This window comes from Saccostrea echinata, unplaced genomic scaffold (genome assembly GCF_033153115.1).
Source record: "Saccostrea echinata isolate AGI-Se365-2 ecotype Australia unplaced genomic scaffold, CSIRO_AGI_Sech_v1 ptg000034l, whole genome shotgun sequence".
Lineage (NCBI taxonomy): Eukaryota > Metazoa > Mollusca > Bivalvia > Ostreida > Ostreidae > Saccostrea > Saccostrea echinata.
The window spans coordinates 1,099,870-1,114,553 of NW_026889783.1; the positions used below are offsets into that span (position 1 = coordinate 1,099,870).

The following is a 14,684-nucleotide window of genomic DNA, read 5'->3' on the forward strand; positions in this document are numbered from 1 at the left end:
TAGTGCTACATTATTGACAGTTTTATTCTTAAAATCATTCTATTATTTCAATTGTATCAATTCAAATGTGTTTTATCTTTTCATATTTAAATTTAAAATTTCTTTGTCCGAGATAAAAAAAAAACTACAAATAGTAAAAATACTTCATTTCTGCATATAGCTATAGTTATTCAATTTAATTTTCGCTTCGCAATTCTACTTGAAAGACTCCCATGCTATTGGTCAGGAGTGACATAAATATGTTATAATTTTTGCTGATCAGATATGAATAAATATAAAGAAAAAAAATCGATGGGTAGAATGTTTCTGGGTGACCTAAATTGCTTACAGTGTTTTTCCTGTGAAGGAAAATATACTTTAAAATATATTTAATCTTCTAAACATAATTTTAATGTATGTTTTAGCTATTTTTTTTAAAAAATAAATCAAGATAATTTATAAAGCCAACTTATTAGCAGACCTATTTTTGTATTCAAATGAAGCATAATTTGTTCAAAATCTTATTCATGAAAAGAAGAAAACACTTGCTGTCGCCTTCAACTTGACATTTAGATATATTGGTGACGCATTGTCAATTAACAATGGTTATTTCCATTGTTATGTCGATACTATATATATATATACTGGTGAGCTTGAAATAAAAGATACCACAGAATCTGAACAATTTCTTAAACGAGGCAAGCTGCTGACAAACATGTTGACGAAACAAGGATATCAACAGTCTCGTTTGAAGTCATTTTTTCGGTCGATATAATGACCTTGTAAGCACATACAACTTGTCATTGAGTCAAATGCTGACTGACGTTTTTCATACTGATTGTTAGGCCATTATTTATACACTGAACTGTCTACGGATATTTCCGGTTTTTGTTTCCCGATCATAACAAGGAGCACACGGCGGGTGTGACCGGTCGGCAGGGGATGCTCACTCCTCAATCGTACCTGATCCCACCTCTTAATTTTGAGGTCCGTGTTTGCTCTGCTCCAAATTCGTATCGTTTCATTGAACTTTCGAAATTGAATACTGTTTGTTATCTCCAAATATTTCTTTTTAATCGCTGAACATGTATCTCTGCTGGTGGACAGTCTGTCCCCAAGGTTACTTGTCGTTCGGCACCTATTCATTCATGAGTACATGTACACAGAATAACGAAATGATACTGGCAGACGCGTCGCCCAGTATAAAAAGGCGTCACTCTTTTGAGTCTGTAAGGGACACAGACTCCAGGAGTTCATTCGGTGCTCCTCGGATAATCCTCAGGGATATTAAACATATGTTATATGTGCAGTCTTCAGATTCACAGTTTTGGTATAAAACCAATAGTTCATATAAAGAATTGAAAGAATGTAAAGTTTCTATTAGAAATATATTTGAAGATTCCTTTTCCAATCCCATGTCTTCTATTTCAAAATGTTCTGCGAAAAACTCAACAACCTGTGACATTTTGATAACTAACACTTCTTTTACTAGTAATCTTACTGGACAGAGCTTCTATACCAAAACTTAGGAAAATCTGAACTGCAAATCTTCTGTTGAATAGAATGTAATCTTTGTGGACTTGTTTATGTTGGTGAAACCAAGGGTTCACTTATAAAAGAATATCAGGACATAAATTTCAAATTAACAATGGGGCCAGCAGCTTCTAAACAGCATTTTTATTTCCCTCATCGTTCTATTTTGTCAATGATAGAATTCTAGAAAAGATTTACCATCATACAAACAGTCCATCACAGAGTACACCTTAACGAGGCAACGAGAAGAATATTGGATTAAAAAACTAGACACGACCTTTCCCTATGGATGCAAAGACAATGTCGATAGTGTTGGGAATCTTTCCAGTCCACAGTGTAACAATGTAAATGTGATGGGGCTTTTTAACCATACACAGAGACGTAAGCGTAGTCATGGGCATCGGTCTTACAATAAACCTTTAATACACGATGTCTCTTTTGATTCATTACTACCTTATGTAAATCAACAGTCAGGTCTTCATCATATTCGCACCAAACTTTAATTTGTCCCTTTGAAACTTTTAATTAGTCTACTTGAAAAGGTCAAGGAAAGTCCAGTTTTTGATTCCTTGACACCAGAATACAGGCTCGGATCAGTGGTTATGGATATTGCAAATCATCGGCTTTTTAAACCGCCGCGTTTCACAGAAGAAAATGCAGCTAAAAGAAACCGTTTTCCCCTCAAAGACAAAAGGGTACAGTCTTGTATTCCACCATATTTCATGTTGAAGACTACACCTTGTATTTCCTACAAATATACATCGACTATGCTTCCAAACTTTTTAATTACAAGAAAACTTTACAGAGCATCAGAAACATAATACTCTTTCCTGTTCATGTTCTTCGTCACCCAACAATTATAATCCTGCTGGACACGTTATTACTGGTGACGTAAATATAATTAATAATGAGGACCTTAAATCATTAATTTTAAAAGGGCCAAAATTTAGAGAACCCCGATCTTTTAACTGCGTCATAATTACATAAATATTATGGATTCTGTGGAAGATTACGCCAGGCGATGGGCCAGACATGAAAAAAAGACCGTAGTCAGAATGAATTAAATGTATCAGATGTATGTTAAAATCTCGCACTATGCGATTGAGGGGCAAAATGAAAACCAACTATCCTCCTGTGTTCAATAAATCAGAAGTGAAAAAAGAATTAAATAGATTACACGATCAGTATGTACTGGTCTCTGCTGACAAAGCAGGTAACAACATTGTTTTTGTTTGGATATTTTACTAGAAAAAGACGTTAATGGTAATCCTACAACAAAACTTTATGATAAACGTAATGATTTTAAAGTGACACTGTGACGGACAAACGGGAAAAGTGACAACAGTAGAATTTTTGCATGACACACGCAAATTTTGTTCAGTTCTTGAAGATATTAGGTTTCAGAAAATTACAGGTTTCAGAACCTAAAAAATCTAATTTAATTGAGAAAAATAAAAGTAAAAAAAAATCTTTGTATAACCCATCACAAAAATATTGCTTCACTTCTTCCTCTTTATTGTACGCATGCGCTGAAAAGTTGAAGAATTTACCATGGTTTCAATTCCATAGATATAAATGTCGGATGACTGAGAATTTTGATACAATCTTCAAAAAAAAGATTATCATAACTTATTCCGTACTTCTGATTGCCCCATTTCAATGTTGTTTACAAGTTTCACGCTAAATATAAAGGACGCGTGACCTTGACATTGTTGACATTGACGATAAAACCAAAGTGATAGATACAACATTTGTTTTTCCGGCACTTATATTTTGCAGTTTTTTTCTTGCTTTACAGTGCAGTTGAGTTGTCAAAACTTCGTTATATTCATGTTTCACAGAAGTCTTTTGTTTTGTGATATAATTTTCTTAAAAGAAACACATAGTTTTGACTCATTATGCAACGTTAACTTTTCAATCGTCAACTTCCCTTACTTATGCATGCAGCAATATACCTTTATCACCTGCATACGGGGTTTATATTTCGATACGCAAAAGCATGCTCTACGTAAGAACATTTTTTAAAACGAGGTAAGTTATTAACAAACAAGTTGATGAAACAAGGATATCAGCAGTCTCGTTTAAAGTCGTCATTTTGTAAGTTCTATGGTCGATACAATGACCTTATCAGCAAATACAATTTATCATTTAGTCAAATGCTGAATGACGTTATTCATACTTATTGTTAGGCCATTATTTACACACTGAATTGTCGACGGATTTTCCCGTTATATTATTTCCGGCAGAGGATGCTTACTCCTCCATGGCACCTGAACCCACCTCTAATGTTTTAGAAGTCCGTGTTTGCTCTGCTCCAAAATTTGTTTTGTTTAATGGACTTTTGGGCTTGAATACTGTTCGTTATCTCCAAACATTTCATTTGTAAGGCTCATTATTTGAAATGTATTTTAGATTAACTGGGATTTAATTCTACAATGGTAATGCAACTTATAGAAGACATTCTTCAAAATCATATGTCAGTTTTGAATATGTTTGGTATTACTTACACAAAGATACATAGCGGGTTCCAGTAAATTTTCTACGAAGCCTCTTTCTTTACTCCTCACTAAAATATAAACAGTAGTGAAGGAGAAACTTCAAGAGTGCTGTGAACAATAAATTCGAAAAGTGGTGTAGATCAAATGTGGATACTTAAAAATTCCAAGGAACTTTTGGAAAATTTGAAATCACAAGATTTTACCAAATTCAACAGCTTAAAAACTTACGACTTTTCAACTTTATACACAACCATTCCCCACGATAAATTAAAGTCAAGGCTTTTTGATATCATTGACTGCTGCTTTTTCAATAAAAATGGAACTCGTAAATTTACTTACCTAGTCATTGGTCATTTGCAAAATCCTTCTTTAAAAAAACATTCTGATTGTACACACAAGTACTCTGAAGTTGACTTAAAAAAGATGCTCGAGTTTCTGATTGACAATATCTATGTGGTTTTTGGAGACCAGGTCTTCCAACAATCTATTGGAATTCCCATGGGTACCAATTGCGCCCCGTTATTAGCAGACCTTTTTTGTATTCATATGAAGCAGAATTTGTCTAAAATCTTGTACGTGAAAAGAAGAAAACACTTGCTGTGGCCTTCAACTCGACATTTAGATATATCGACGACTTATTGTCGAATAACAATGGATATTTCCATTCTTGTGTCGATACGATATATCCCGGTGAGTTTGAGATAAAAGATACCACAGAGTCTGACACGTCTGTTTCATATTTGGATATTTTACTTGAAAAAGACGTTAATGGTAATCTAACAACCAAGCCTTACGATAAACGTGGTGACTTTAACTTTTCAAACGTTAACTTCCCTTACTTATGCAGCAATATACCTTCCGTAAGTTCTATGGTCGATACAATGACCAAATAAAATTTATCATTTAGTCAAATGCTGACTGACGTTATTCATACTTATTGTTAGGGCATTATTTACACACTGAATTGTCGACGGATTTTTCCCGTAATTTTCAGATCATTACAAGGAGCACACGGCGGATGTGACCGGTCGACAGGGTATGCTCACTTCTCCATGGCACTTGATCCCACCTCTGATGTTTTAGAGAACTATGTTTGGTCTACTCCAAAATTTGTATTGTTTATTGGACTTCTGAGCTTGAATACTGTTCGTTATCTCAATATATTTCTTCTTAAGACGAATTTTAAAAGATATTTTATTATATATTTGTATGTAAAATTTTATCCCCTATTGTGGCCTTACTCTACCCCTGGGGACATGACTTGAACAAACCCTATCTCATGAAGTCATCACTTGAACAAACCTGAAACCCTAAACAACCAGAGGATACTTCCATATAAATAAGACTTATCAGGTCTAATTATTCTTGAGAAGATTTTAAAGATTTTTCTATACATTTTTATGTAAAACATTTATCCAAACTGTGGTCCTACCCTACCCTTGTGGACCGACCATGACTCAAAAGAAACTTGAATATACATCTCCTGAGAATGCTACCAGATAAGTATGACTAATCATTGCCTTATTGTTCTTAAGAAGATTCCGGTCAACACAGGACATTAAAATTTAAGACGGGAGTCTTCACAGGAAAACTTTTTTAAATCTTAAGACACCAGACAAAATGTGATCAGAAAAGCTCACTTGAGCTGTCATCTCAGGTGAGTTAAGATTCAGGCTGAAATGTGACGGAGGTGACTTAAAGCTGACTACTAGAACAAATGCCCAGTGACGCTAGAACTTTAAGAATTTTCATTAAAAATTAAATTTATTAATCTTAACTTAAATATGTGTAAATATCCGTTTTCATACATATAATTTATTGCAAAATACAACGCTTAGTTGTGTGTGTGTGACTGTTTATCAAGTGTTTCAGTAAGACTGCTAAAACGCACTCAGTTTAAAATAAAAAGAACTCTCACGTCAACATTTTTATTGCAAATCATTCATTTCAAATGTTTTGTCTGTGTGATGTCCGGTGACAATAATCCTTCTTTTAAAACAAACACAACTAAAGACTTATCTTAACGACATTGTGGAAACCAAAAATTCTCTCTTGAAACATTAGTTGATCACAAGTATATTTGCAGAATGACACATGCATTTATAAAACATGAAAAAACTTTACCATTCTGGGATGCACTGATTGTCAGGATTTGAAATTTGTATTCGCGTGGTTCTACTTTGTCAATTCTAGCGGTTTGCCTAGCATTCTTTATTTAAGTCAAACGAGTTTTAACAAATACAACGAAAAGATATACCCCGCTATGAAAACTGAATACATTGCAACAAACTTATATTTTACTTTAATTAATAATATTTACTCTGTAACGCTATGAATATCTGGTTAGAAATCAAATTCCTTATGTCTACTAATGATTAGTTTTATATGGTTATGCATATATAGGATGTATGGAAGTACAATAAGATGCTCGTCTTGAGATCACAACCGTTTTTATCTTTTCTCGTTACTGTCCTTATCTTTACACCCACGGAAGTTGGATGAACTGGAGTAACTCGAATTTCCTCTGCCTCTTGACTTGTAGCTTCCTCGCCATGCTTTCTGATGATGAAACCCACGTGAAGAATTCAACCTTCCTCTGTAGGTTGATCCTCGTGTTTTCTCCATTACTTTATGATACAACTTTCCTCTAAAAGAACTTCGATTAGAGTCACCCAAGTGCTCTTGGTGAGAGAAGTTGAAGCGATTTCTCGATGTATATGGTCGTCTTTTTGAATGAAAATAAGAGGTCAAACTTCGATTGTCATCTGCCTCTTTACTCTGATATGTATGTTCCATGTATTTATCAGGAAATCCACTGAGAGTGGATCTTCTATCGATGTTTGTTGAAGCATTCCATGGATTGGCGCCATATAGCTCCTCCATGCCCCTTGTTTGTTTTAAGTATGGCACAAATGGATGTACTGATTGATTCTGCATTGTAGATGTGGATGAACCAGCTGTAGAAACTATCGAAGACTGTAACTCCTTACTCATCTGGTCTTTCACCAATTCTATTACCATATCCGCCATTCTGCCTTCCGCACTGTTATCTTGATTACAATTATCTCTAAATACAATTTTCTTCAGTAAACTTGTCATGGCTTTTGATAACGTTGAATTTACAACAGATTCGTCGCTTGTTGTTGTACCTCTCCTCTCTGAAAACTCCGCCTCTCTTGAATCCTCAACGAAAGAACTCCTGTGGTCATCCAGGGAGTCAAAAGTTTTAGAAAGATGCCGTGATTTTTTCAACACTTTCTGGTAATGAATATCCATTACATCAATTCCATTGTCACATCTCTTTGCAATTCCTTCCTCTTTTTGACGTTTTGCTTTTGCAATCAAACGTTTCGATATGTCAAGCTTTCTTCTTTGTTCAAGATACAGTAAGCGTCCAGGTGAGTTTTCCCGAGCCCGTATTACTTCAGCTCGGGACTTCCAATCTGTTTTGTTTTCATCGCCATCTTTAGCATTGCTGTTGGAAAGGTCATGTTTTTTCCCTGTAAGACTTCTTTTAGAACTGCTTGATCTTGAACGACTACGACTTGATAAGCTTATGGGTTCTTTCCATTCTCCAGAAACAATCGATAATGATTTGCTTCTACTACGCTTTTTCTCACATGAGGGAGAACGTCTGGATTTGTGTTTTTTCTGTTTTTTCTTTTTTGAATGTGATGATTTAGTCTTAACCCGACCTCTTTCGATCTTACTAAGAGAATTAGACCTGCTTCGCTTTCTTTTTAATTTTCTTTTGTGCGTTTTAGAGTTGGACACTGATCTACTTCGACTTCTGGTTTTGTGTGAAGAATGAAGAGATCTTGATCTGCTTCTCTCTTTGCTGAGTTCTCTGTCGGTATTTGTTTCTAATTTACAATCAGAACTTGAGTTATCATTTTCTGATTCGTTAAGATGGACCATTCTTGAGGCAGAGGAAGCTTCATTTTTGGCGTGTTTTCTTTCCGTTCTGGATTCAAGACAGTCGGTTTCAGATTTGACCTCTGTAGATACTTTCGATTTACAGGTGTTATCACTGTCATTTTCCTGATTTCTCTTTGTAATTTCTACTGCTCTGGTAGTTTCACAATCTGAATTGATATCCGACAGTTTGTGTTCAATATTTGTCTTTGTTGAACTGAGAGAAACATTTGGATTACTGGTGCCAAAATAGTCTGACATACTCATGGGTAACTTTTTAGTTGGTGACGATGCCTTATCAGAAAACACTTCAGTTAAAACACGTGCTGTCCTCTCAAAGTCACTACTGTCACTGTATTCTGGAAGATAAGAGGAAAACCCCATGTTTCTTGGATGGAATTCATCCTTTTCTAGTTCTTTATCATTCTCAGGAGTGTTCTGTTTTTTCACCTCTGTATCACCTGTTGTACTATTTTTACAATTTTCCAAATTATTATTTTTTTTATCTTCTGTTGGCTTTGTACTTTCTGGATCTTTTTCATTCTGAATAGCTTTAATAGCATTATCCAGTTCTTTCAACACTTTCTCAACGTCATCTTCGTTTTGCTCAAGTTCTGGTTCCTTTTTAATAGATTGAATAGGAAGAATATTTTTCATTTTCTTCACTGAATCTTTTTCATAACTATGATCATCAGGTGGTTCCTCTTTGATTCGACGTAGAAATGGTCCAAAGCCAGCCATTACAGGACTCTCTATGATACAACCCATAGCACGCAGTAGTCTTGGGTCTTTCACTGCCTTTTTGTCACAAATTGGTAATTTGATTCCTCTCAATTCATGATAAATACTCTGAGTATCTGGCTCGTCAGTTGTTATCCTGATGAGCTGATAACTTGTTTCTTTTGAAGCATTTTGCAAAGTGGATGATTTTTTACATTTTGTTGATGATGAAATTCCTTTCATTGTGTCCTTCTGTTGCGATTCATTCATAGATGTTGTGCTCTCTGGTGTAAAGCAACTTGTAAACTCATTAGATCTCATCCAGTTGTTATCCTCTGGTCCCCGATTGCTATTTTTATGTTCTAAACATATCTTTGGAGTTTCTAGTTTATCTGTGGTATCTGACGCGGAATCCGTACAAACCTCGATCTTTGGAAACACATTTACGTCATTACAATATAGTTCATCTTGTGTTGGTGTATTGTTGCCACTGATAGGTCGACTTCCTGTTTTATTGCTTCCTTTGTCACTGTTCACTGATGTTATATTCTGCTCTTTCAACTGGGATGAAACATGTTCATTTGACTTATCAAAAATTTCAAACAAATTCTTTTCTCGTGAAAGTGATTTGGGTGGTGTTGGACTTCTGGATTGTAATTCTCGACTTTTATCTGATTCTTTACTTGATGATCTTGACCTTGAACGTTTTCTGTATGTCCCCTTTGAGTACAGTCTGTATTTTGGTCTTTTTTTGAAACTAAACTTTCGCTGCCACGAGAGAGGCATTTTGTTAAAAGGCAGCTTGTAAAACAGATGTGCCATGCCCGTTCCTCCTGACATAGTTGAAGCTCTTCGGAATTTTTCTAGTCTTTTTGTTGTTTCTGATGGTGGATTTTTGGATGGAGGTTCGATTGGCACATCTGAGATAAGTTTTGTCCCGGAACGTCTACCTTCCACTACATACTTTTTGTATGGTGCTGCTTTTGGCAAATGTTTTAAAGGCTTTGTTTCATTAGTAAGACGTTGGACATTTTTGCTATTTACAAGATCTCTTTCCCTTGTGTATTTTAATGGACGAACTAGTCTGTTTCTGGTTCGATACAGCTGAATAACTGCAATGGGGAGTACATGTGAAGGATATGCCATTGGAAGAATGGTTTCTTCGTCGTATTCATACATATATACCTAAAAACAACCATAGCCATAAAAATGAAGGTACACAGAAAAAATTCAACAGCGATTTCACCTTGACAATAAATATATTCGATCAGTTTACTCACAAAGTTGTACGCAATAGCGTCGCAGATGTCAATGCTTGTTAAGTCAGGCTCATCCTCTGCTATATGCGAGTCATAATTTGGAGTTGGTGCTATACAGCCGTATTCCCCTGTTAGGAAAGGTTTCACTTTCTTTATGCGCCCAAGCATTGCCTGTAAATCAACAAGAAGACTTTTATTGAACATGTACATGGAAATAGGGGAAAATGAAAAAAAAAAAAACAAGACAGTGACTGCAGAGTTTTAATTTTACCCTTAGAACTACTATGTAGTTCGCTTGTTGGAAGTTCTTGAATGCCATGAATCGTGTTAAGATATCATAGTGCCTATTCATGTGAATTCCATATTGTGTGTCCCCAAGCACATTGTTCTTTTTTTCCTGACAACGTGGACCATACTTGCAAATTTTGTGAACGTTGTTCCATCCTTCTGCCATAAAAAGTAAATCATCTTGTATCTGCTCTTCCGACCTTTTCTACAAAAGAAAAAAAAAATGACCGAGTAAGACATTGCAGCCATAACATACTTTTTAATACATACAGAGTCAGGAACGGTATTAAAGACTTGTTTATACCAAATTTTTCATTAATTTTCGTTTCCTTTCGTATCTCTCCTCGAGATCCTTGTTCCGAACCAGCCAGACATTTTTGATTTCCCACAGTACTTCAATGTCCTCATTTGTCACACATGTTTTCTGCATATCCCACAACAGGTTCGATACGTCGAGGCTGTTCAGTTCCACCTGATGCAGCATACCTTCAAATCAAAGAGACAAGATTACCTTTCGAATTTGCATGAAGTAGACACAAGATATTTTTATCAGATATACTTTAAAAGTGTTCTGCCATGACGGACTTTTACTGTATCGGGGAACTACCTTTTAATTTTTATCACAGTATGACACATGAGAGGTATATTATTCGTTCTCCTCTTTTCATTTATCTAGTGGCTATCTAACTATTGTAATTAAAAAGTAGATGTAAATCTCCATATCAAACCAAACAACAAACACTGTCAAGTACATCCTTCCCTTATCAGGATCGTACAATGATTTACATACAGCGGGGTCGCTGATAACGTAATTATTCTCTAAACACGTTTTCTGTTGTTGATTTTGTTGTATCTTTTTGTTAAATTAACAAATTTTACAAATCTTGTTGTCTCCTTTTAAGTGCATCTGGACATAAATAAACAGCTTTCTTCCTCCTTCATAATTCTCCCTTCAAAATGTGACTACTCCCTCATCTTATCCGTTAGTACAACAAAAATGTGTGACGATAACATACTTATTTTAGATGGTCTGTCCATTAGACTGTACAAAGGTTCTGCATTCTCCAGCGAAGTGGCCCTTACTCCAAATAACCAATGTCTGTCAACCGTGGTCTGCACGGAAGATAAGATAACAGCCTGTCTGAGTGCACAGATACTTACTGTACTAATGGGGAGGTAACCGCTGTCTCCAACTTCAAAAATTTATAGAGTAGTAGAACTGCAAAGTGTCACAGTCGATTACTGAAGATTCACCAGAGATTGTAAACTATCAACTGTGATCTGCAGGTTGATACAAAAAATCAGTTTCTCCTGACAATGAATATATTTTCACTTATTCATCCATTTCATAGTATTGTAACATTGCTGTAAAATAAGCCGGAAGTTAAATGCAGTGATCTTGAAATACAATGTTTTTCCTGTTTTGGTAACCTCTATCATTCGTAATCCTTCTCATTTGATCATCCACCCTCCTCAGTGCACCCCCCGAGTAACCACATTCACTTTTTATCTGGGAGTCATGTGACACAAATGTTTACTGAAACTTCCTATATCCAATTCTCGAGGTCGGCGTTTTAATGACAATTTTTTCAAACAAAATACATTCCGGGGTTTAAATCACCCGATCAACAGTGCATACGATCCTGATCATACTTGTTCCACATAGTTTGTCCTGGTTAACGATACAGCAGGTTCTCTCGGACTCGTGTACCCGCTGAAGGCTCTAATAGCTGCAATTGTCCTTCAATCTTCCGTAAACGTCAAGTTTTTGTCTCTCAGAAATTAAACTCTAAGTCACAATACTTAACTGGCATTCGTTCAAAAAAAGTGGGTCGTACTTATAACATGTCGCCTTTATGCATAAACATTTGTTGATTTATCTTAAGTGGTTTAAGTACCTAGCCTAGTTTATAGTAATAAAAAGAGATAACAAATGCAAGCTAATGGTAATTCAGCATTGTATTTTAAAACGTATTTTGTTTACAGTGTCAAAAAGGAAGTAAAATATTTGAAAGATAAGAAAGAATTTAGTAGCATTTTTTTTTTACTACAATTGAGTGTCATTTTTTGTTAGGAAAATAAAATATTAATGTTTACGCAATCCTATTTTATCTTGCCTTCTGAATAGGACATATGTTCTTTCCCTAACAAATATTTCCACAATAAGCATACTTATATGTCACTTTGATATTGTATATATTTGATATTTTATATTGATACTTTATTAATGTTTAACTATGATACAGATTAATAGCACTGACATCTCTTAAAGTCAACACGAGTGATTACAACTTGGGAAAGAATATTTGAATTTACCAGTTATATTTCCTTGTAATAACGGAAAAACTCGAATTTGAGAAATGAACTATAACAATTTGAATTATTCTTGAATCAATGTAATATTTCACTGTTATCCCCCCCCCCCCCCCCCCCCCAAATACATTATTTACAGCGGCAAAAATTTTACATCATTGATTAATAATAATAAACTTTTGTTAATAATAGAAAATTTGTAATAATCATCGTGTATAAAAATTAAAATGTTTAATATCACTAAACGGAAGTCTATAAATATCACCACAGTGTAATCTTGAAAGATATATCTTGATTAGTGTTTACTTACGTTTTTTACGTTCGGATCCCATGAAACTTGACTTTAATTTTAAGTTGGGCTCATTGTTATTTACATTTCGTGGAACTGGGTTATTAATAGGAGTGGGCGACAAAAATCCCCTTCACCAAAAATAGCAAATCCAGTACTCCTTCTACATTCGTTTATAAATAAAGTTTAATATATTAACGAATAAATTTTCATAAATGTTTCAAAGCATTTATTTTGCATTTTCCTTTGGAAAAGTAAATAAATGTTCAACTCTTGTTAAAGTGTATTGTATCAAGATGTAAGACTGTATTTATTCGTTACTATCAGTCAGAATTTTATACAACAAAAAAATGAGGTCCATATTTATCGCTTTGAGTTTGTTGTTTACCTTGAATGTAACGGGAGAAAAATCCCACAAAGGATTTGATATTTTGCACATATATTGTTTAGCACTATGGCTTTTTGTAAATTACCATGGTTACCGACCTCGTGACCCTTGACCTTGACTTTTGATCTACTTTTCAAATAGTTCATAGTGCCGATATACAGCATATTTTTGACATTTAAGAGGTACACTCTATTGTAAGTCTATGCTATTCAGCATGTGCACTGTTTGTCATTAAACACTCTGAAAAATACAAGCATTATTTTCCATTTGACCTTGACCTTTAACCTACTTTACAAAAAATACCCCGGGCAGTTTAATTTAACTTATAATATTTGAATTTTGAAAGGCAGAGTTTTGATAAATAGCATTTATACATGTTAATGAGCTCATGATACTGTACTTTGAAACTGTATGATAATCATTTACTACACAAACTGATATTTAAATACTATGAACATACATCGGGATCGGTATTCCACAATGGATCATGTAGATTGACAATTGCAGTAAAAACAGACTGATATATCTTTTGGAGGATTGTTGGAAACAAGTAAAAAGTAAAGGTTATAGGCTAAAAACTGTCCTTTTTCTGAGAAGATAGAACTGTTGGAGGACCGTTAGGCCCGACAATAGTTTTTTCTTCTCACAGAATGGACAGTTTGAGGCCTATAACCTACTTATAACATTTACTGTATTGTGTTCATAATGTACTCTCTTAGAATTGTTTCTCATTCATTGTATTAAATAAGCATTGTCTACTTATTGGACTGTCTCAGGTAAAGGTTGCTGACAATCAAAAGAAACTTACATTCATTGTAATTGTTAACTTAGTGGACAGTTACAGGTAAGTGCTAATTTTAAATAAACGAATTAAGAATATTTAACCACAATGCTATGAGATTCCGAAATCATTTTCTTGTGATTGTCAATGTTGAAAGCATGTCTTCGTCCGAGGGGGAAAGCATATTTCTGATACAAATCAAATTCAGATATGATGAGCAATCTACTTGTAATACAGATGTCATTTTTCAAGTGATATTTGGATCGTAGGGGGAACGTAGAAAGATTTCCGTAATTAAATCAACAATATTAAGTAAAGGATATATGCCGAATACTGTTCTATATGTAAAATTATCAGACTGTTTGAGGCCCGTTAGGGCCGAAAACAGTCTGATAATTTTACATATAGAATTGTATGAGGCATATATCTTACTTAAAACATTGCCATTTGAATGTCCAAAAGTTACCTGGAGGAGTCTGACAATAACACAATAGGAATTTAGGCATAAATAGTTGTTTTTAACCTGAAACCCTATAATACGTAAACAAAAGAAAAGAGAAAGCGGTTTCTTTCTTTAGACAGTAAAAACAGTGAGTGAACTCTTTTGTATGGAACGCCACAGCTGTCTTAAGGGTACAAAATATGCATCATAGTGTCAATTCGATATAACATTAAGTCTATCCTTTATATCATTAAGTCCATTTTATATAATATGTAGGCT

The 14,684-nt window shown here is 34.6% G+C and overlaps 1 protein-coding gene across 2 annotated transcripts; it reads right to left on the minus strand.

Annotated features, from left to right (window-relative positions):
• Positions 1-5,922: 5,922 nt before the first annotated feature.
• Positions 5,923-12,846, minus strand: LOC133199509 (uncharacterized). 2 transcript variants are annotated; one of them, XM_061335317.1, is made up of 6 exons: positions 12,816-12,839; positions 11,209-11,305; positions 10,497-10,678; positions 10,176-10,397; positions 9,926-10,075; positions 5,923-9,830 (listed from the first exon to the last, which is right to left on the minus strand). In XM_061335317.1, the coding sequence occupies exons 2-6, from the start codon at positions 11,228-11,230 to the stop codon at positions 6,462-6,464; spliced, it is 3,945 nt and encodes a 1,314-aa protein (XP_061191301.1). In that variant the 5' UTR covers positions 11,231-11,305; positions 12,816-12,839; the 3' UTR covers positions 5,923-6,461. The 2 variants fall into 2 exon arrangements, with proteins under 2 accessions (XP_061191301.1, XP_061191302.1); XM_061335318.1 differs by lacking the exon at positions 11,209-11,305 and having other exon boundaries at positions 12,816-12,846.
• Between the last annotated feature and the right edge of the window lie 1,838 nt (positions 12,847-14,684).

What these genes read in the sequence shown, in the direction of transcription:
- LOC133199509 (XM_061335318.1), bottom strand. Translation starts at nt 12,837, where the DNA reads ATGGGATCCGAACGTAAAAAAC. An exon ending in ACTACATAGTAGTTCTAAGG is followed by an intron (nt 10,076 to 10,175) that starts GTAAAATTAAAA and finishes GTTGATTTACAG; the next exon opens with GCAATGCTTGGGCGCATAAA. An exon ending in ACGCTATTGCGTACAACTTT is followed by an intron (nt 9,831 to 9,925) that starts GTGAGTAAACTG and finishes GGTTGTTTTTAG; the next exon opens with GTATATATGTATGAATACGA.